Genomic DNA, 22,970 nt, shown 5'->3' on the forward strand with positions numbered 1-22,970 from the left:
GGAGGTTGGGGGGGTAGAATGAGAGTTTGCAGCTATGGATCGTCTTAGTGGTTTTGGTAATTTGACCAGTAGTCTGGTCTGGCTGTGTGGAAGATGAGGTCCATTTTTATTTGACTTTTCGAGGGACAGTGATAGACATCCACAAAGAGGGATTCGGGGAACTGTCTGATCAATTTGTGTTTGAGGGATTTTTTGGCATTGTGTGTGAGGTTGGGGGGGGTGATAAATAAGGAGTTTGGTCCATGACGTTTTACGAGGGGGGAGGAGAGGGGGTTGGAGTCTGTTATCATGGTGGAAGGAATTTGGGTTGGGGTGCTCGAGTGAGAGATCTATGTGGAGGTGGATGAAATCTAGTAACCCGTTATGTGGCAGGAATGGCTGTGGGCTATGTGTAGGAGGTGGTAGGAGCGATGTGCAAGGGGTGAAAAGAGTCCGCTTATAACTGTAGGTGGATGAGTCTAACAGCTCGGTGGACTTGTCGTTGGGGGTGAGGAAGGGGAGGGAGTGTTAGAGGATGGGGGCAACTGGGAGTTCGAAAAAGAGAGTGGTGGACTAAGGAGTTAGGAGTACCAGTAATGTCGGTCTAGTGACAGGGGGGAGAGGGGGGCTTACCTGGGAATTTGGGATTCACTCGGAGCTAGGATCTGTGTATCCAGACAGCGGTTCTCGTTGCTCCAGTCTTTTTAGGACACGAGGAAGGGGTTGTTATGAGGAGGTAGGGTATGATGGGGATTACAGGGATGCTGATCCCTGCGTCCTAGTCTCTGTCCTCGATGTGATTATGGGCAAGTGTTTCAGGGTATCTAGGTGTCGGGGAAGACAGTTGGAGGCTCCGTTCCCCAGTGGAGAGCACTATCTCAGTCTAGCCAGGCGATTTATGTTCATTAGCCCACTGAGGGTGCCATCTTGAGGTCAGGCATGGGGGAATAGATGTGGTACAGTCAGTCGCGGGCCGGATCTCCGCGATTTCGGGTCGGTCACGGCGTTTTAACTGTTCCTGTTGTCCATGATGACAGGGGAGGACAGGTGGGGGCTCCGCTTCCCCATGGACAGCTCGGTCTCGGACTTACCAGGCTAATATTATCTTCGATGTCTTACTGTGGGCGCCATCTTGAGGTCAGGTAGGGTGGAGTCAGGTTGTGGCCCTTGTCTCCGGATCGTTGATTGCAGATTCTTCGAGTTTTTGGAGGCCTGGAGTCATGGAAGACGGTCGGAGGCACTTTTCTCCATGTTGCTTGATGTATGGCTTTCTTGGACAGGGTTAGTGAGCGCGATGTCCTGTTCTGGGCGTCATTTTAGGGGCAGGCACGAAGGAGTCGGTTTCGATTCGTGGTTATCGGCGATCTCCGTGACCTGGTTCTGTTGCCGCCTTTTTTTGTTCAGTCCCGCAGCTCTCTTGGGATCCGGGAATGGGTGTCCTGATGTCGTGGAGGGCGGGCGGGGGCGCCGATTGTCTGTGGAGGCAGCGGGCTGCCGGTGTTCTAACTATATTTCCACCCCCATATTTTTGTACACCCCCTACGTCAGAGGGGTGGCGATTCATGCAGGTTCTGCCTGTCTATTCGTGCTTCCTCGTCTGGCTGCACACCCTTCGAGTGTCACTCACTGTGGGCATGCGTGCTTCGGTTTATTGATTTTTTCTCTCGTGACATTATTCCCATTTGTGCGGGGGAAAAATAACCCAATCTGGTCACAGTGGTTGCGGCGGCATTTATAATTTAATTGGGGACAGTAGACACTACTGTCACTGAGTCACCAAATAAATGATAAATGCCGCCGCAACGGACCTGGAGTGCAGCGCGGCCCCCCCCCTCCTCTCCTCGAGTGCAGCGCGACCCCCCCCCCCTGGAGTGCAGCGCGGCCGCCCCCCCCCTGGAGTGCAGCGCGACCCCCCCTCCCCCCTGGAGTGCAGCGCGACCCCCACTGCCCCCTGGAGTGCAGCGCGACCCTCCCTCCCCCCTGGAGTGCAGCGCGGCCGCCCCCCCCCCCCTAGCTACGCCGCTGAGAGGAGGGCTGCTGTAGCAGCGGGTGTGGTGAGGCAGGGCTCTCCTCAGAGCCTCGGCCGGGCCCTGTGGCTGCCGGAGACTCGGCTAGGCAGGAGCTCTCCCTGGTGAACCGGGGTTAACGCTGCTCAAGCAGGAGTAGTGTTCGCCCTGGATCTTGACAGCGCATGCGTTCAATTACACGCATGCGCAGTAAACGGGCAGAAGAGTGGGGAGCTTAAAAATACATGCAGCCAAGACATGGGGTTTCCACGCATGCGCATAATTATGCGCATGCGTGGAAAGGCGGGGGGTGTAAAGACAGATGGGGTGGGTCTATTGATAGTACACCGGCGCTCCTCGTCGCAGGCACGTCTCAGGCTTAACCTGCCCGGAGGTCCGGTGAGTAGTCGTATCTGTCACATTTAAATTGTTCTAGGAGGCAAAAGCATTTCGTGGTGGCCAACCGAACTCCTATATCAAATAACGGGGATCTACTCATACCACCTTAACCCTGAAATAGTACTTGAGTCACTTGTCAATCAATCAATCAATCAATCAATCAGTGACACTTATAAAGCGCTCTACATACCCATAGGGTCTCAAGGCGCTGGGGGGGTGCCGCTACTGCTTGTATGTCCTTTGTGTTACAAAAATGGCTACGCCGTGTTTATAAAGGCTTACCTTAATGTGCCTAATAGCTTATGTTTAGTACATGCAGAAAGCTGGACTGATCCATCTGCATGACCGGTGCATCTGTGTACATCCCTTACTCACAAACGGATGAATACACAGTAGAACTCCCTCAATTCTTTACTTCCTTGTTTGATCAAGTCAGGCGCAAGTGAAGAGGGAAGGCAGACTGTGGTTATTTCTCATCCCTGACTGCTATGCAACGCACCCTATAGCAATGATCATGCATAATACTTCATAAGTGTTGCTTTACTGTCACTTTTGTCCTGTAATGGGGACAAACATGGAAAACAAATGTCTGAGGTGCGGTTCCATTATATCCGTGGTTGGATGGTGAGGAGCCTGTTGGCGTTGGAAACCCTTTGTCACTTGACCCACATGAATAATGGGAAGCACTGGATAACAAACTACCGGGCTCATGCGGGTCCTGCTTGTTCTGCAGCTGGTCTAGTTCATCACACTCGTGGGAAAAATTCACAATGTGTGACAAGCCCCTTTTGAGAGTCAGCCTTTGATGTCTACAGGTTAAAATTGATATCTGTTTTCGAAGTTCTACATCGTTGTTTGGGCTTACGAAAAGTAAGCAGGGGTCATTGATCATAGAATAGAGCAACACAATGGTCCAATGAAAATGTTTATTTTTAGCATATGACACATTGATTTCCACCTTTGTTTAACAGGTGATACGGTCACAAATCCTGTTGGAATGTTTGGAGGAAACAGAGAAGAAACCCTTCATTCAACAAATCCTCAAGAAGAAGAAGATCTTAATGAGCGTTCCACTATAGGTGAAGTTAAACAGTGGGATTCAAATGCTTTTTTTCATGCAGGAAACATTGAGAAGTATCTAATTGTACATCAACTATTGTATGTAGGAATATTTTCCAAACTAGAAACTTTGTGATATTTAAAAAGTAATGTAAAAAAAACTTATTACTTTCTGTGATGCCTAACTCATTTATGAATGGTGAGTAATAACTTTGCTCGGAAAACACCATACTTTTATTTCCCATATCAACTACCGCCATAATATCATTTCTTATTAGGGCGGTGTAGATTGGTGTCTGCATTTTTTTAAAGTGTTTATCCACAAAATCCTTTATAGAATTTGTTTCTGACAATCCACCAGCCTCACTTGGTGTTGGGCTGCCAAGGATCTTCTTTAATACTTTATCGAGTTATTCCTTGTCATAACATTTTCATCCGTAGAGTCTCCTGTGCGAACCTTTTTCTCTGCTGCTTATCCTTTCCCTTTTCACTGCTTTGGTGTCTGTACTTGTTGTGCTTTAGCACTTTCGGGCCACTCTTTTATTAGTGGTGTATTTATATCCCTCTCCCTTTATTGGATTTATAGTTCAATTAGGTCAATTGATCAGAAATCAGGTATCTGCAGCAACCGACAGCAGATTACAACGAGTTACCACCAATTTACCAGCTGCCCAATGTCCAGTATATGTATAAAATAAAACTACAAGTGTCACACAGGATTCGTCCGCACTTAACTCCACGCTCCTGCGTGGCTGCTTTTAAGGCTGCAGCTGCCACCACCCATTCTCCTGTCCTGCTCTGTCTCTATTTTCTTCCTCCTCCTCAAGGTGCTGAATTAGTGAGCTCTTTCACCAAATATCTCTGAGTATCTCCCAATGTCCACCATTCTTGTTTCCCGGCAACATGCACACTTTGCGGCTCACCAGTCTCCTCCCGGCTCCCCGGCTGAGCTGGCTCAAGAGTGGCACTGTAAGACCGCCTGGGTCCTATTTGACGTCACTTAGTTTCTTACTGCTTTTAAGGTCGAGCCTGGACAGCGCTTGCGCTGCTCTGCGAGGTATACTGTACTCTCCGTCAATATTTTTCATTGGCTTGTGTCGTTGTCCTTTGTAAAGGCTGGCTTCTGATTGGTTAATAGGCTTGTTAGTTCCTCCTTAGTACCACGTTGTCTTCATTTGTAACCTCCCTTGACGACTGGCCCTTTTACTTCTGCTGTTACAAGGTATGTCTTATGCCTGTAAGCACTATTTCTTTTAATGAGTTTCTCGTACTGCAGGCACAACATGCTTTTTTGCAACATTCTGCACTCCATGCGTGCTATCACTTTTCAAGCAGCCCGGGATAACGGCGGCCACTTCTTTGAAGTGAAATAGGTCTCGCGTTTAAAAGTTTAAGCTATTGGCATTGTAAATGACAATGCCTTTTATTTATGTGTTAATTATCAAAACAGATAAATAAAAGGCATTGTCATTTACAATGCCAATAGCTCAAACTCTTGCATATGTGAGAACTATTGCATTGCAAATGGTTGTTGATCCTTGCAGCGGCGATGAAACTCCAGGCCCTCGCAGGCCTAGCGGTCCAGAGGTCTAATGGCTGCTGCTGCTAATTCTAGGCCCGCGCAGGCCTAGCGGTCCAGTGGTCTACTGGCTGCTGCTGCTAATTCTAACTATAAGGTTTAATCAGTCTGGTCTCTACCACCAGCTGAGTGGGCCATCACATTTCTTTTTACCCCTCCATCCTGCCAGCCTCTGTATTGCAGCAAGGCAGAAATATCGCCGGAAAGGGAAACGAGTGGTCTGGCGTTGTGGGCGTTACAGTAGGAAAGCGGCCCCGGCATGCAGCACTGTGGGACTTAGGAGCTCATAATGAGAGCCTAGATGCATTGTACACTAACCTATAAATCTCTTAAACTGATACAGAATGCATACATGGTATACACCACAGTGTATATGGAGTGATATATAGTTCAGTTTTAATCTTAGTTATGTGCATGAAATAAAATATGTTTTTTCAGTGTAGGGCATTCTCAGGCTGTATGTTGTTACCTGACCTATAATGAAAACTTTACATGGCTCAATGTCTTTGAGCTTTATTTTAAACTATGGCTAGAAATAGTTGTTCAGTGTAACGTAAACATCACGTGTAGCATGTCCTGGTCTTATTTTCTATGTGCCCCTGAAGGCCCTTCAGGCACGATCTCTTAATATGAAACAGTCTTGTTTGTCTTCACTGTGCCAACTTAAAATGACTTTTTAATTATAAATCAAAATAAGTATTTTTTGTGAGCATTAAGAAAGATGAAATACATATTTTCCTTTTACTTTGAAGTTTGAGTTTTTGCCACTCAAATCTCTGGCTTTTGGACCTTCACTAGTCTAAGATTGTAATCAAGAATAAGGGTGAATGAATAGTGAAATCACTTGGGACCTGGGTTCATTAATTTATATCTTACACAACAGTGGCACCTAATCTAATATTTGTAAAATAAAATGAAGTAGAATAGCAGTTAATGCTTATTTATTGAATATTTTGAGGACAACAATCAATAGTGAACATTGTGCGAGGTGAAAGAAAACGTGCACAGTGCTCATATGTGACACACAAGGGATGCAAAATTGGTGCATCGCACACAGTTAGAAAAGACCCTAACAAAATAACAAAAGTAATAAGGTTTGTGAGTCCAAAAGGTTTACTGCATTTTGATCGTATAGGGATAAAGGATTATCATCAGGACCTATAAATTTACTTGGCCCGAGTAAGGGTAACATAGTGTACTGGAACAGAAAGAAGGAGAAAGAGAGTAAGGAAACAATTAATTATTGAATGCAATTTTTATTTTCTGGTGAATTGAGTCCAATTAGTCTGAGGAAACAGAAGAAAAAATATGTAGAGAAGTGTTACACCAATGGAACAAGGATAAGATAGTCCATCAAAGAGGAGGACTTGGATAAATCTAGCTCACCTAGCCTGCCAAGCAGAGTAAAATGCTTGAATTCCAAGGACAGGCCAATTTTGTTAAATTTGTTTTTACTAATTTCAGATTAGGGGCCACTGATGTGTTAATATATACATTCTTGCAAAGACAGCTCACTTAATCACAGTAGGTGCTATACTGTGATACAGTTCAGTCTCAGTAAAATAAACAGTTTCTTTGGAAGATAGAGTTCAACCTGATTCTGTCTGCCATAGCTTAACTGTTGTCTCTCCTCTCTCTGATCCATCGTGCCTCGAAAGCCTACTTGTGCGACAATCGTGTTTTTTAAATATCACAAATACTGTACTAACTCATGTAAATATAGTTGTAAATTATTCATTTAGATCTAAAATAGAGGCGTTAATTTTCATTGGTCCTCCATATATGTAACAGTTTTTATCTTGCTTACAGGATTTCAGTTTCTCAGTCCTGAACCTTTTGTGAGGAAAGACAAAGAGTCAAGACCAAATGCAATAGAGGTGATTAATGAAGCTGGAGAAGAAATAGACTCAAGTGAGTGACCAAGCACCTGGCTTTTATAGATATGGGGTTGGTTAAGGAGTAACCCATTTTGGACCCAATATAGATGCTTTAAGGTTACTGTAGACTGTGGCCTTGACTGGGGGGTATGACAAGATTTGCAACTGCTCCTGCCCTGTTATCCTATATTAAAGGAAAAATGTTACTACCTAGAGCTCCTATCAGGAGACAGTGATTGTTCTGATGCAAAGCAGACCTTTTTCTCTATTAAGCTTGCAGCTTAGGAAGGGAGGGCTACTGTGAAATTAGAACATTGGAATGTTGGGGGCTCTGTTTAAACAATGGAGGGTTCTGGGTTTCTAATGGCTGTTAGAAGCCTGGAGCTTCATCATTCCAATGTTTGTTCATAGCTGTTGCTGTGGACAAAGGCCTCACGGACCACAATGATATTTCAATCCCTCCAGGCTCCGTGAGCCCTTTGTTTTCATAAATTAGAACATTCTGCCTTCTAGGAGAGGAATGTTTTAATAGCCTTACAGCCTTCTGTAGCAGGCTTTACCTGCCTTTATAGGCCCGCTCCCTAGTTAAAGGCCCTCACCTTTGGTTCGCCCATTTGACGATGGTACAGGCCTTTAATGGCCGATAGAGCCCGCTACAGCGGGCTCTAAGGATATATTAGACTGCATGTCTTTTAGGCTGCCTGCATGTCTTTAGGTTGACCTCCTTCGCCATGGCGAATCCTCCTGAAGTTAATTTAGCTCACAGTAAAGTACACCTTACTAGATAGCAGTAGTGTTGATAAATCAGTACCATAGAGTTTAGACCTGTTAAACCACTTGCAGGCCAATGAAGATCCTCCAAAGCCATGTTATGGTTTTAAATGTAAATTGGTCTTGGTTTCAGTTTCAGTTACTAAAATTCTGTGTGATACTGGCATAAAGATGTGCCCTACTATGCCATTGGTAGAGCTGTTGGTGTTTTGCCAGCATCTCCTCAACACACTCATTTATTCCGACCACAAAACTCCACAGTGAGCTGGGACTACTACTAGCTGATGGAGGCTGAAGGGCTGATGGTGATTAACTGGATGACCATCATGGAACTACTAGTTTGGTAGGGACGGCTGGCTTATAAGTGTGTGGAAGGGCTACTGGTTGCTCATGTTACTACTTGCTCTTAAGGGAGCTGTTGCTAATGTGGAGCCAGGATTTGATGATTGAACTGGTGGAGTTCTACCTGGAGAAATGCATGAAGATCCCATTGGCTGATGCTTAAATATTGGTCAACAATAAACAACGATTACATACATTTGATCACCAAAATAATTTGATTAATTTATAAGTGTCCAAAGGTAAATCAAGTTTACGGAAACCATAGAATGGTACTATATAGGTATTAAACAAAATGTGTGTGAATATTTAAATACCATGGTTTGTGATTCGAGATTAGGTCCTGAAGCATCCTAACCCAAACTGGGGAAAACTCAGTTAAGTACTTGGTGTAAGAAATTGGGTTATTGGTTGAGAGGGGTGGACACCCTACTCAAGCACAAACGTAATCCTTGCAGGGAAAACCACAAAAATTAACCCCACCTCAACTCCCTGTTAGATTGGCACATAAGCAGTCAGGCAAATGTTATGGTGAATGTGTAAAGCATTTGTTGAGCATTCAAACATTAATAAAGTGAAAACACAACACAAGAAAAATCCTAAGCCAATTTAGAAAAATATAGTCAATTTCAATAAATATAACCATCCAAAAACAGCTAAAATCCGATCAGTAGATCAGAAGATTTTCAATTGCAAATGTTTTACGTGAAAATTTTGCCTAAAAACACAAAGCGCCACTTACAGTCATCAGGTCGTGGAGAAATGTCACAAGTTCAGGCTGACTGCAATGGAGCAAGATTCAGATACAGGGATCAGGTTAGTCCTGCTGAAGTGTTACCTTCTCAAGTCCTGCATTAAAAAAGTTCCATTTGCGTTGGAGTAGGCTGCAAGGAGAAGGCTTTCATCGTAAAGAGCAGGTCGTTGGTGATTGTGGATGGTCACTGTCAGCGCGAAAAGCAGGCCTCACTTGAGATTCTCATTGGAGGTCATTGATGGCATCAGTTTCAGCATTAACAGGCCTGTTTGCAGTCATTAGGTGCCCAAACTTCAAGATTTTCACCTTTTTATCTGGGAAGAGCTTCCAATGATGCCAGCTAAGTCCACGACCTGAGGAGCCCCTATTGGTGATCAGGAGTCACTCCATCAGAGGCCAGGAGCAGGGCTGTCCTCTAGCAGCAGGGCAGTCTTTCTTCCATAGGTCCTGGAGTGATCTATTAAGTGGCTCTGGAGGTCTAGTATTTATACCTGGTGTCAGCCTTTGTGTGAGGAGACTCCCTTTCCTACCCCAGTGGCAGAAAGGCTAAGTTTGTTTGTACCAGACAATACCAACTTTCTAAAGGTGGAATTTTCTGAAATGTGACTTCAAATCCTACTTTGCCATTAGAGAGGAGTTTAAATTAAAATTAATTTGATGGTGAACAGAAGATCTCTACTAAGCTCCCTATCGGACGTTAGCACTTATTGAATGTAATAAGGTAACCCAGTCTTAGTCAATGGGAGAGATGGCTTTTGAAGAGAGACAAACACGTTTAGGAGTTTTTCACTGCCAAAACATGTTAAATATACATGTCCTACTTTGTAAATACAATGCACCCTACCCCATGAGCCTTTAGGTACTACCTTAGGGTGACTTATAACTATTAAAAAGGAAGGTTTATCCCTGGCAAAAGGTTTACTTTGTAGGTAAGCATTTGCAATTGGGAAGAAGTCCCCAAAGGACCCTTTCCCATTTGTGTTGCAGAAACCAATTCTTTTTAAGAGCAGGCAGTGGTCAATTGGACCACTGCCTGCTCTTAAAAAATTAAACTTAAAGGCTTCATTTTCTTTTTTTTAAACACATCATCTAAATGGGCTGCATTTAAAGAAACAAAACAAAAATATTGCTTTATAAAAAACCAATCAAAGACATGGTGGTCTGCAGACCACCATCCATGTGATGGCTGCAATTCCTAATGGGTTGTAAATTGTGACTTGCCTCTTTAATATTAATAAGGTAGGTCTATTTGCAACCACTTTAGGAATCGCGAAATGAAGTTTGTAAGTGTTCTTACATTATGAATTGCGAATTCCTAATTGTGTTTCGTAAAAATCACAATTAGGAAATCACAATTCCTATTATTTATACATATAGCCCTTTGTCCTTGTTTAAAATACATGTCCTTATGTGCTTATTTCACCAACTCTGATGATTTAACTACTGTACTTTAAAATAATATTCCCATTACTAAGACTGTGGTGAATCTGTTGGTGAATGTATAAATATGTGACCTACAAGACTCCTTGCTGTCAATTTCTTTGCTCCTATTCAATACCATTTTCTCAGTCAAAGCTACCAATGCACCGAATTTACTTAAAAACAAAATTAGGGAATACCTTACTTGCATCAGTGATGCTTAATATATGAATTCCCGGAGGTCCACATGAAATACTAGTTCTCTCAGACTTTCTGTCACATCTTTAGCTCTTCTGATGTGGAAGGATAGTTGGTTCGATAAGGAAATCTTAGGTTTCAGGAACATCGGACCTCTGTCAGTTTAAGCTTAATAGATACCCCAAAATTCAAAAGTGTAACTTAGCCATCTGACTATGGCTATGAAGGTGTTTAACAGGTTAGCTGTCAATTCTGTGGCTTGTGGCCTCTGACATAACTACAAGGTCTAACTCCTATCTCAGAGGTTCCCAAACATTTTCAACCAGACTTTTTGTTCAATTGCTGACCCATTGGCCATTGCCAGTGGCTCCCCCATTGTTACTTTTTTTGGAGGTGGGGGGATGGAAGCCTGGCCTCTGGAGTACTTTCCTTTTTCTCCATGAAAATAATTGGGATGAAGCTGATGAAGGTGTTATAATCATAGAGGCAGGGTGTTTTGTATAGCTAAGGCAGCGCCACTAATAAAAGATTCCTATTTACACTTCTTTCCCCATGCCTTTTTTAGAGTACCCTCTTAAATGTTTTATCCCACTTACAGTGCTAGATAGCACCTCTATGCATGTAGGCCCCATTGCCAAAGTGTTTCTGCGCTTGAAGAATATTTGCACGCACTTCCATTTATAGGCATGTCATACGTGCCAACACGCACAGCTTTATTTTTGCTATCTCCTCCCTAAAATTGCCTCCAAATCAATGCAAGTAAAATAAATTACTGAGATTTGTTTTTTAAACGTCCTTCTTCCTTGCTTTAAATGTTGGCATTATGCAGTATATGGTGTTTTACTTCCCTGTGTTCAAGTAGAGAGCAGGCCTGTCTGGAAGTGTGTGTACTGAAAGAAATATGTACTGGAAGTACCTATTATTCAAGCACAAATGTCAATATTTAATAATACTTAGTGTGTTTAATAGACAGACAGGCAACTGTACTTTCCTGATAACTTGCATTGGTGTAAAATGCATTTAGAAAAAAATTAAACTGTTAACAAGTCTAACAAAATAAATCCGGCATCTTCTGCCTACTTTGGGAGTGTTGGAGTGTGGGGATCCAGTGAAATATGGAGGTCATCTCCCTCAACTTGCCATCAATTAAACAATACATTTGCAGCTTTAGGCATGTCACTGACAAATCATCAACATCAAATGTTTAAGTCTAATTAGTTTACCTGAAGCCAACAACCCCTTCAACATTAAATGCATTAAAGTGCTTGGTGCGCGGCTCCCCTGGCTAGGTTTGACAGTTCCACAGGGAGCCTCGGCGCACATTTTGGGAACCACTGTCCTATCTCTTCAAAGCCCTACTCTCGGTTGCCTCACTTTGTTATCCTCAGGCCCAGAATTCTATTGATGACATTACAGGTATTTGAGCCCTGGATCATCCCAGAATTGTATGTACAAAAGCACTCACAGAGAAATCTACCATACAGACAATTACTCAAAGAACCATAAAACAGGCAACGCCTATTTGATAAACAGCACTCTACAATAAAGGCTGTTTAGACTAAATAACAAACCAGTACTGTACCAATGTTACTCCTGCTATAACATGTACTCCTATGCAAGCACTGGAATCCTCTTTCTCACAAATTATTTGGCAGTCACAGCGTCTTCCAAATAGAATGGTCAAAGCTGCAGACCTCATTTTGAGCGTGGCACGCCTATGAATCAACTATGGCTGATTCTGAAATGAGCCACAGTGTAGCTGGAGGGTTTGTCCTTCTTTCTTTCTGATTCCCTCCCTGTCGTTTGGGGTTTGCATGCAGACTTTGACTTTCAAGCTGTTTCATATAGGTGTTTAATTGATTGGTAATCAAAGTATGGTCACTGAGATCTCCGAGGTATCACAGGAAACCTGCTAGTAAACTTGCACAATTGATCACTGGGAAATCCACAGTCATAAACAAGCCCATTTGTCTTATTTTTTTCTTTCACTTGGTTATCTACTATTGCTCAAAAGCAACCTTGGTAATTATCCTTAAACTGTCTTCACTTGTACATTGTGGCACTGGCTTCAATGGTAACTGGTTCCAAGTTTTCTATAAGACTTTTTGTTTTTTAATTGCTGGAGTCAAATTTGGCTGTCCCTGGTAATGTGTTTAGTGAAGGGTAATACGTTAATATTTTCTATTAATAGAAACATTTGTCGTTGTTCGGACTTCGTTGTTCAGGTAAGTCGTAATTTAAACTTCGTTGTTAAGGTTGTTTCCCGTTTCTATTTTCAGTGATTTCTGCAGTTTTTTTAACTTTGCCTTAGTTCTGCGGTACTTATACCAAGTTACTTTTACACATTGTATCTCTTCAGTTTTCAAATTTCATCAGAACATCAAATTATAAGCCATCTTCCATCCTCATTGGGGTAGAGTATGTATTGACATCAGTGTGGATTGACCTTTGGAGGAAGACCATCAGTGACTTTGTAATTGCGTTAGGTCTTTTCGACCTACACTACATTTAGATATCTTCAACAATGACAATCTGTTCGCCCCTCTTCGAGATGCTGGGACCATTCTGCCCTAGTTATATACATTCCCAGCCAAACAGCTTAGGCTGTTTCTCTCTCTTTATACGTATGCATTCTGCTATATTTCTTCTGCCCTTCCCTAGTGGTCTGCTGTGCCTCCTAGCCATTTTAACGTATGTGTTGAGCCTCTGTGACTTCATGGTTTTTAAATGTGCTTCACTTTCAATTGTTCACCAGTAATTCCCGATCCTCATGAATTTGCAAGGGATTCTGTGCAGGCATATGCAAAGTGACACTGAAAGGAGGGATCAGAAGCCATTGGTTTAAGTTGAAATCTGATAAGATGGAAATGTAAGAGATAGGTCTTACTACAAAGCCCCACAATGTGTTTGGATGCTATGAACACCTGCCTTGAGTAATGAATGAGGTGAGATATAAGCGGCCTCGCTCAAGTTTGATGGAAGAAGAAGTTGTCCTACATGTTATCTGTGGTGTGCACTTTTATAGACTTCTAAATTACGTAAATCCACTGTTGAGTTTGCTTGACCTTCTCCTGTACTTCTGAAGTTCAACTCATTCAAAACACTGCAACTGTTTCATCTTTTAGCATTTGGAAATTTGAACTTGTCTTTAAGTTGTTTTAAAAGCTGGACATATATAGGGATCCACTTACCCAGTTTTGTTTACCAGCCTCGCCTGTATTTTTAAGTGCAGGCTGGTAAAAAAGGTGGAAACCCTATATATGTTGCACATTGCTTGCATAGATTGCTTCCAAGTGGTCTGTTTGAATCACAGATCCACTAACAGAAGTTACTACAATTATAAAACACAAGCTGATGCTTTGCTAGCCTTCTTGGACTATAAGTGCAGCATATAGCTGTCTGCTGTGCATTACTTCATTCTTCGAACAAAGGATGGCACCTACTGTTTTGTTCTGGCACAATTCTCTAGAGTTACGATTCTCATTTTGGCACCGGACCACAAATTATCTTCATTTTCCATGCCTGGGGGTATAGCCAATGGATTTTTTTCTTCTAAAAATTAGTCCTTTGGATTATTTAACTTTCAGGCCATCTGAATGAGTAAGTCTTAGGGATGAAGAGTAGACATGGAAATCTGCCAAATCGAGATGAGTCTGAGCCAGACTTGCTCCAGAGCATACCAGAGCTGAGGCAGGGAACATGATAGTGCGGAAGTTGTTGCCCAGAAGGACTATGGGACAGAAATCAGAATTACCTGCCCCCAAAAACCTCCTACCTTCCTGACTATCCTATGAAAACAGATTGCCTGTGCACAGAAGGAATACTGTATACTTGACAATGGTAAAAGAAAACCTTCTAACAATAATATGGTTGTTTCGACAAAGTGTTTATCACACACACACCTTAAAGATAGCCCAGCTATTTTTTTTATATATTGTGCATTTTATGTCGCTCAACAGGAATCCCATTTCTTTGTTTACGGAAAGAAGAGCAGCCTACTACGTGTTTAATGAATCGGCTTGTTTCAGAAGAGGAGCAAATAATGGATTCCAGCTCAGGTAGCGCCCAAAAGCTCTACATTTCACAAAACTGTGCTTTGGCAGCGAGAGCCCCTTGTTATGATCTGTATTTTCTTAAACAGTCTATTTTTAATCTTTTCCATCTAATGGCACTTACAGAAACGTGAACTCGTCTTGATTTCTGAATGTTCAGTTCCTGTTTATTTTCCTGTTCTTGCTTGGTCCCTTTAATGAACTTGGAATGTGTGAATGGTTCTCCCTGGCTATGGTAAAGCCTTTTATTTATTTATTGTTTTTACTAAATGGATAGTGTTTCGATAGACTTATAATTGTGTTTGTCTTATATTGTTATGTATGTTTTTAAACACAGATCAGGCAGTTTATCCATCGATTCACATTAAAAAGGAGAAAGAGTCTTATGCTGTTGAACATCATGACAACGCGACGGAAGAAAACCTTAGTAGTCTAGTAGGTGAGTAAATGCACTTGGGCCACTATTTAAAGATGGATGTGTGATGTTGTGTTCCATTTGAACTCCCAATTGCAACTGAGCGATATCTCAGGCTTCCAGAAGGCATATAATAACATGACAGCCCAGTGGCGGCAGTGTTTACCTTGAAATTATCCACATGGTCACTTTTATAGGCCCACCAACCTAGCTTTCTCTCCTTGCTTTTATTACTCCCCGACAGAATGTAATAATTCATAAACTCATTCATACACACTTCAGCTCCTGTACTTCCTACTATAGGCACATCTGTCATACTCTCCCCACAAAGACACTGCACTCCCTTACTGTACCCTCTCTAGCTGTCCAAAATCCTCACCCCATGACACAACTGCCATGTAGTTGGAAGTGCACTGTTAATTCAACAACACTCTTTCACCCCACAACAATATACATCTGAGAACCATTCAAACACAGTTATGTTGAAAGTACCCAGCCATCACTCTCCTAATTTCACTTCATGGCTATTTACATCGGGTTGCTTTCTAGAATGCAATTAGCATAGATTGGGATATGGACAACTAAACACCTAGCTCATAAAAAAACAATTGTTCTTTGGCACAACCATCTATACATTTAAAATAGCACACAGACCTTGAGGAGATTCAAACAAATTTTTCTCTCACATTAACCAATAGGAATTGTAAATTATGTTTAGCAATGTATCAAGCAAAACTGAAACCATGGAGGGGAGCATTTTCTATGTCCAATATATTAGCTTTAGAAATTGGCCATCACTTACGTCATTATTATGAAATTATTTTGTTTCCCTGTGCAGTTGCATGCAATGTACTGGTAAAGTATTTTTGTCTTCTTCACCTTTCACATTCATCATTTCTATGAGTAATCATTCGTCCACTAATTACCTAATGTACCAATGTGTTTCTTTGTGCAATTTTTTATTCTTAAATAAAATATGAAGTTAAGAATAAACACAAGTAACACAGCCAAAAGTTGTTAAAAACCTTCATTGAAAATACTTTCTCTTTCTCTCTGCTGCGTGTGGTTCGGAAAATGTGCTTTTAAGCATGTGATAGGGTAGTAACAGTAGTGATTTTCTTCTCCACACAAACACATCACATTTTTAATTTTTGGTGTTATATACATGTGAAAAATATTGGGGCATTTAAACCCATACATGATATAGTACCTATTTAGACTGCCAGCGGAACCAGAAATGATTTGCCATACCAATTTTTGTTTCCTTAATGAGCTAATTGAGGATTTTGAATTAAAAAAAATATATGCACACATTCAGGCAGGGTTGCTCCAGTATGAGTGTATTCTATAAGAAGAAGCCTTGGGCATAGGGTTGTGGTTATTGTTGGGATGTGCATGTCGCCTGCATCATAAATACTGTGTGTTCCACTTCCCTTAGTGCCCAACTGCATGTGAAATTGATATCCTGTCTTTTATTTTGGCCCAGGTGTCACGCTAATTTAGCACATGTGCAGAGGCCTAGCCCTATCCCTGACAATGTGAGGTCCATGACCTACCTTGTGCCCTGGAGACACGCACCAAAAGTACACTCATATTAGGCAACATACTACTATACTTTCCCTCGAAGAGTGCACCACAAATGCCCTCTTATTAGGCAAAGGGCTACTGTTCTTGCCCTGGGTACATCACTTAAAATGGTGGTGGTGTTTTTGTAGTGTGACCAGTCTAGTGTCTCGTCTCATGAAAAGTTCACTGTTATGTGAAACCTAGAGCCTTGTGCTGTGTGTGTATTTAGAGAGCGTGAATATGCATAGAGCGTTTGTCGCACATGTATCATAGTAGGATTCTTTGTGTTGCATGAGTCTGAGTACTGGTGCCAGTTGGATTCTATTTGGATGCCCCTGGTTTATCATGCAACAAATCCTAGGGGGAGAATAGATTCTCCAGACAGTGAAAGTCTATTGCCTGTATTCCTGTGGCTAGAGGGTTGAGACCCAGACACTGAAATGAGGGGGAAGAAGAAACCTCTCCCTTCAGTAATTCCTTCAGGGGCTTGTTAACAAAGGACAACTGATTAGTACTTCCTGAGCACCGTCAGTTGGTGCATTCTGGAGGCTGAGGGGTGGAACTGCAGTTTCTTTTGTTCAACATGAGGACGTTTCTAGGCAGGGCCTGCCCTTTTGTTTGCCTCTGATTATTACTTCAGGAACCGGATGGTAGCCAGGTGCAGAGAACTCACACTTCATTGTGCCCATGTTAGGGCCACCCCCATTCCCACCTGCTATGAGAGACATCACTTTGCATGAAGGCAGTGTCTGGAGAGCAGCATGAAATAGCATTTGAAAGCAAACCAAGTGTGAAGGCTTAGATAACGGGTCCACTTTCCCAACTTGGAAAGTCTGTATAAAAGTGGGATCTAATTACCCCACTTTGTTCCAGGTTCTTCATGAACAAGGAAGGCAGTGCTCCCCAGATTACTTAAAGGGCTGCTTTGTGGTTAGCTCTTTTGTCTGCATGACAGCCAGACCTCTACCTGTGAGGGAGCATCACCCGTAGTCCTCAGTGTCTGCTGGAGGAGCAGCAGATGTGCATAGAACCTAAAAGCTAAGAGGGAAGGTGCGAGCCGTACCTGTCCAGCCAGCATCTGTGCAATCCCTGTACTAGGGAGGCAGCAACTGCTTAAGGTGGGAAGCTGCCAGAGAAGTCTTTTGCAAGGAGATCTCCAGTATCTCTACATTCAGAAACAAGCTGCTGCCGCTGCTCCGGAAGATCCTTAGCCCGTCTTTACCTGGGCTGCTGCACGTTTCCATCCCACATCCACCAGGACTCCCACTGCTAAAAGCAGGTGACCATAGTGCTTAAGAACTGTGTGAGAATGAGAGAATAAGAACCCGGGATAAAGCCTGCCACAAAAGCTAAAACTTTTCAGTGCTAATATTGAGCTGAAGGAAAAGAGAGCTGATCTTTTGGTTCATATACACCTTGGGGGTGTGTATATGCACCAACGCTTCAGTACTAGCACTGGCCTGAACAATACTCTTCTATGTCTGTTAGTAGATTTTTGAGGTCTGAGCTCTAACTGTGTGAGGCCTGGGATGGCTTCTCCTGGCTGTCCTGGGAGTATGGAAAGGGTTATACTTGGCCCAGTTTCTAAGGTCCATAGTCGAAGGACCCCAGGACTACCAAACATCTTCAACCACCACATTAAAGGTCCAGAAGCCCCAGTTTGCATGTGAGCCCCCCAAACAAGGTCTGGCAGTTACCCTCTGGAGAAATTACCCAAACAATTGGATTTGTTGAAGGAAACAAATAGTTCACTGATCGACCTATATAGTATTAGAACCATCTATGAGTTTTCAGCGGGACTGTCTGCTAATACAGGTAGATAAATAAGGATATTTTTTGTTTGTCACACCTTGCCTTTAAGAATCATCTAAGAGAGATATACCTAATTTTTGCTGCTAGCCACATGTCAGTATAGACGATCACAATTTAACACTTCCTTAGCAAACAATTCCTCTGCAATAGAAGAGCAATGCATTTAGACAAAAAAACATTGATCCTTTTTTATATCACATAGTAAGATCCTTAAGGGCTATGGTCCGATTAATTTACTCTGCGGAAATGTAATGGTTTAAGATTGCCATAAGGTATTTTAAAGAAACAGCATATTCAGCATCTTGCATTTGTGTCTGCATTAGGATGGCATTTCAGACTGTTGTCAGCAGGAGCATAACAAATGCACGGCGAGTCATATTGTTTATATTTAGTTACCCAGAAGGTCAGCTATTTAAAATGAGATGTACTTTAAAATGCTATTACTGTATTCATATCTTCCTGACATGCTCCTTTGCACTCTTTTGTAAATATGTCATTTTATTAAAATACACATCTGAAAAGGTTTAATGCAAATCCATAATTTTGTAATAAGTACATTAGTACTATACATGTTAATGTTCCTGTTTTTAAACCATCTATATCGTTTTTCTGTTCTGATTGATTTTCCATATGCTACAGACTTGATTTCTGTTTTTCTAAACAGGTGATGAAACCATGAACAGTCAATGTAAAGATAATAGTTCAATGGTATTTACAGAACAAACTCAACCTTCCATATGTTCATCAGTACCAACAAACAAAGAGTTGCAGAGGTGTAATAAGCTGCCATTTTCTAGGAGACAGTTATGGCCCCGACGCAACCGGGAATTGGTAGAAAAAAAGACTTCTCAGCGTGAAAGTTTTTTTCAGAATCCAGCGCCTTTCAGTTTACATCATGGACCCACCAAACTAGGAAAGTCTTATAAATGTAATGAATATGATATCAATCAAAGGAATTTGGTTACTGATGCAAGCCTTGAAAACACATTCCACAAACAGAGACAAAACTTGTCTGTACAATATGACAAAAACACTAGCCTAAATGAAAGCTTCATTCATTTCAGAAGAGCACATACCGCTGTGAGTCCACGAGAGAGACCCTTTGAGTGTGCTCACTGTGAGAAAAGCTTCAGTCTAAAAAGTGATCGTAACCGGCATCAACGAATACATACAGGGGAAAAGCCGTACACTTGCGTTGATTGTCAGAAACGGTTCAGTCGCAAGGATCATTTCAATAAACACAGAAGAATACATATTGGAGAGGAAGAGAAAAGGCCCAAAGACCCACATCCAAATATCAGGACACACATGGATCCACAGAGTTGGAAACTTTGAAATGAACTTCTGCAGCTGAAAAAAAAACTTGTGTTCTGTTTCTAATTTAGAAGGACATCTTAACACCCTTAAACTGGGATGAAGTTAGTGGATTAAACCACAAGATCATAAACCAACCTCGAGAAAGTAACGGCCAGTGATTTTACAAAAAACAGACTAAAAAAATAGTAATTTCAAGCATTGGATAGGGACTTAGGGCCCTCAGAGTATCATTTCTTCCCAAGCTGCTATAATATGAGGCACAGTATTCGGATATTGCAGTTGTTGCATAGTCGGACATTGCAGCTTCTACAGAAACAAAGTTGGTAGAATGTCATCCCTAAAATAGACATATGAAAAAACACAATGGATTCAGAAAATCATGAAATAAGGTACAGAACTATACTAACTGAGAGAACCATATTTAAAAGAACACCAATGCAGAGGATAGAGGGTGAGAGGCAAGAAATTGCATGAAAATCCTTGAGGTCTATTGTAAGCACTTTTGTTGACAGGAACAGGCAACTGTTGTATAACAACTAATACATTCTAGATTTCCCTCAGGATTTCTTACAATGGTGTAGCTACTAATTTCAGATACATAATCAACCGCCATGTAGAAATAAGCTGTTTCGAAAGACAAAGGAACCCAATAAGCAATTGGTCAGGGACCTTGGGTGTGCATTTATTTTCTAAAGACAGGGGTCCCTCGACAAATTAGAATACTTTAGTTATTAAATATAGACTAAGTAGGAGGTATATTCTTTGTTCAGCCGTACGGAATTTAATATTCAATAGATATATAACATAAAGTACACAAAAAATTCAAGTGGGACACAGCCAGCGACTCAGGTAACGTGGGAACACCATTGCACAATAAACTTTACAATATATTACATACATATGGTGTACTGATTGTCGATGCCTGTGTACATTCTGCAATTGAGCTGCCGGGACCTTGCCAAACGGATTGAAACCGAGATACCCCTCGGTATTCCTCATTGAAGACAGCTGCTACCTCCCTTGATTCACTGCGATCCGACTGACCCGATCCCCAATGAAGAATTCCAGTTACTCCAGGGATCCTGGTGCCCACTGCTCATTTTGTTACCCCCGACACTACTGACCCAGAGGCACTTAAAGCAACCACGCACTTCCAATCGATGCCTCGCATCGAGCTCTCACCTGGTTTGTGCAATATAGCATCAATTGCAGAATGTACACAAGCATGACTCAATTAATGTCCTGAGCTAACTGTACACAGGCATGAATAATTCAATGTCCTGAAGATGCCCCCCCTATTTTTCCAAGGGATCGAAACGCTGTCGAGTATCTTTACACCATATGCATGTAATATATCGTAAAGCTTATTGTGCAATGGTGTTCCCACGTTACCTGAGTCTGCTATATTGAATGTTTTGCAGACAAGTTCCTCTTGCCTAAACCCTTCCCTAACTGTTGTCCGTCTTTTTGTGTTGGTAGGACGCTGGCTGTGTCCCACTTGAATTTTTTGTGTACTTTATGTTATATATCTATTGAATATTAAATTCTGTTCGGCTGGACAAAGAATATAGAGCCTATTTAGTCTATATTTATTACCTAAAGTATTTTAATCTGTCTAGGGACCCCTGTCTTTAGAAACTAAATGTAGAAATGAGCAGCCAATGAATTTCAAACGTAGAGTGAGATGTCAATGTATACATTCCCTGTTTTATTAACTTTTCTGTTTTGGTAACATTTAGACCCATTGCCACACATTTCACCCCTATACTATGAAGAAGAAAATTCTCAGCTTATGTATACTGATTAGCTGCAGAATAAATTGAAGTGGAAATTGAGGGAAACTACTGTCCAGAGGGAAAATTAGACAAAAACTGTTTTACAGAGTAGAAAGATTATCTAAGGCTCAGTTCATTCTTCTAAATGTATTGATTGCAAACCTTGAGATTTCCACTTACTCTATGTTTCGGAACAACTCAACACCATGCCCAAAACCTTTTTTCACAGATTAAGCAAATTTTCCCACATCCCAGGCATGCGCATGCTATGAACGCCATAGTATTGAGTTTGGCCTGCTATTCACATTCACCCGCTACATTACAAAGCTAACTGGTCACAGCTGTGGAAATGCTGCTTAGCCACTGCATCCCTACCTTGTCACTCTCCTTCACTCCCATGCCTATGTCCTGCTAGTGTGGCAAGGGGGACATAGAGGCCTGGTTTCTCTTCTTGGTCCTTGGAAGGTCTGACATTCATTTCCTACAATTAATCCAAACTTTTGCAGCCAATGTTGTAGCTCAGGCTGTGATTTAATAGAGTGTTCAGAGTTTCTTAAACCCTCAGTTTCCCCATGAGCTCCAGAATCTGGTGAAAATGTTTTTGTGTGCAACACAGAACTCTTGATCTACAAATATTCTGATCTCATGGGAAGACTAACCTCCCTCATATAGAATGATTCTGCCTCTAACAATACATCCTCTATGAGAATTTGGTATATTGATCTGTTTTCCACCCAGCCTTCACCCCTCCTTCCCCTGTACAGCAAAGAGTTGAACTGATTTTGCAGCAGGATGGTTGGTTCTACACCCCAGTCATCTGACAATGCAGCTGCATGTGTGGAGATTGAGCAGTCCAACTAACAACCTTCTGTTTGCCAATGGAAATGGCCTACATTATTGTGGCAGCCAGGAAACCTGCTACAAAATCTGTGCATGCCAATGGCCAAACTTTGTTGCCTAGTGCAAGCTGGAAGATTTTAATCCCTTCTAATATTGCCTCTCAAATGTTCTGCATTTTGCTCTTTCCTCTGCCCAGTAAAGCTTAACAGTCACCACTGTTAAAATATATTTGTCTGTCTTGACCACCTACAAATGTGTGATCACCTTCTCGGTTTAAGTCACCCTAAGTGGCATTTTTTCTTAAGCATTAACTGTATGTTTTGTCCCACACCATTTGTTATTCCACAGTTGGTGTTAACCTTTCTCATGGGTTTGCCATTCCAATGAATGAACAGTTGCCCAATACTTTTTCTCACATTAAAACTGTATTTCTTGTGCTGATGACTTTGGCCCACAATTTACTCCCCTTTCCGTCAAGCCACCTTTAACTGCTTTCTACCCAGATAAACGTGTTCTTTTCACATATCATTCCTTCTTACTGAAAGTCGTGCCTGCCCTCTACATTGTCCAGTCCTCACTTGTATGTCCTTCTTTCTTCCTTCTCATCCCTAAAAGGAAGAGGAGAGACTGATGAACTGAACCCCCAGGCATACAGTATCGTACTGCAACTACTGCACAAGACAAGACAGAGTGGATGATCAGCTCTTTGTGGTGGTTCATTGGAGCTACACCTGACCTACAAAACGCCTTTGCCTTATCCACAAGGGCCAAAGCTGCTTCCACTGCTTTCACAGAGTGCATCTCCGTGGATGA

The 22,970-nt window shown here is 42.0% G+C and overlaps 1 protein-coding gene across 2 annotated transcripts in view; it reads left to right on the plus strand.

The window, feature by feature from the left end:
• The window catches only part of LOC147708588 (uncharacterized), a 62,165-nt gene extending 42,284 nt beyond the window's left edge, over nucleotides 1-19,881 (plus strand). Inside the window, exons 4-8 of one of the 2 annotated variants that reach the window (XM_086927266.1) lie at nucleotides 3,356-3,463; nucleotides 6,832-6,933; nucleotides 14,340-14,438; nucleotides 14,770-14,871; nucleotides 18,890-19,881. In XM_086927266.1, the coding sequence (XP_086783392.1) occupies nucleotides 3,356-3,463; nucleotides 6,832-6,933; nucleotides 14,340-14,438; nucleotides 14,770-14,871; nucleotides 18,890-19,560 (1,082 nt within the window). In that variant the 3' untranslated portion in view covers nucleotides 19,561-19,881. The remainder of the gene's footprint in view (nucleotides 1-3,355; nucleotides 3,464-6,831; nucleotides 6,934-14,339; nucleotides 14,439-14,769; nucleotides 14,872-18,889) is intronic. The other variant, XM_086927267.1, reaches the window with a different exon arrangement.
• Nucleotides 19,882-22,970: the final 3,089 nt, after the last annotated feature.

Source organism: Lissotriton vulgaris, chromosome 6 (assembly GCF_964263255.1).
Source record: "Lissotriton vulgaris chromosome 6, aLisVul1.2, whole genome shotgun sequence".
Classification (NCBI taxonomy): Eukaryota; Metazoa; Chordata; class Amphibia; order Caudata; family Salamandridae; genus Lissotriton; species Lissotriton vulgaris.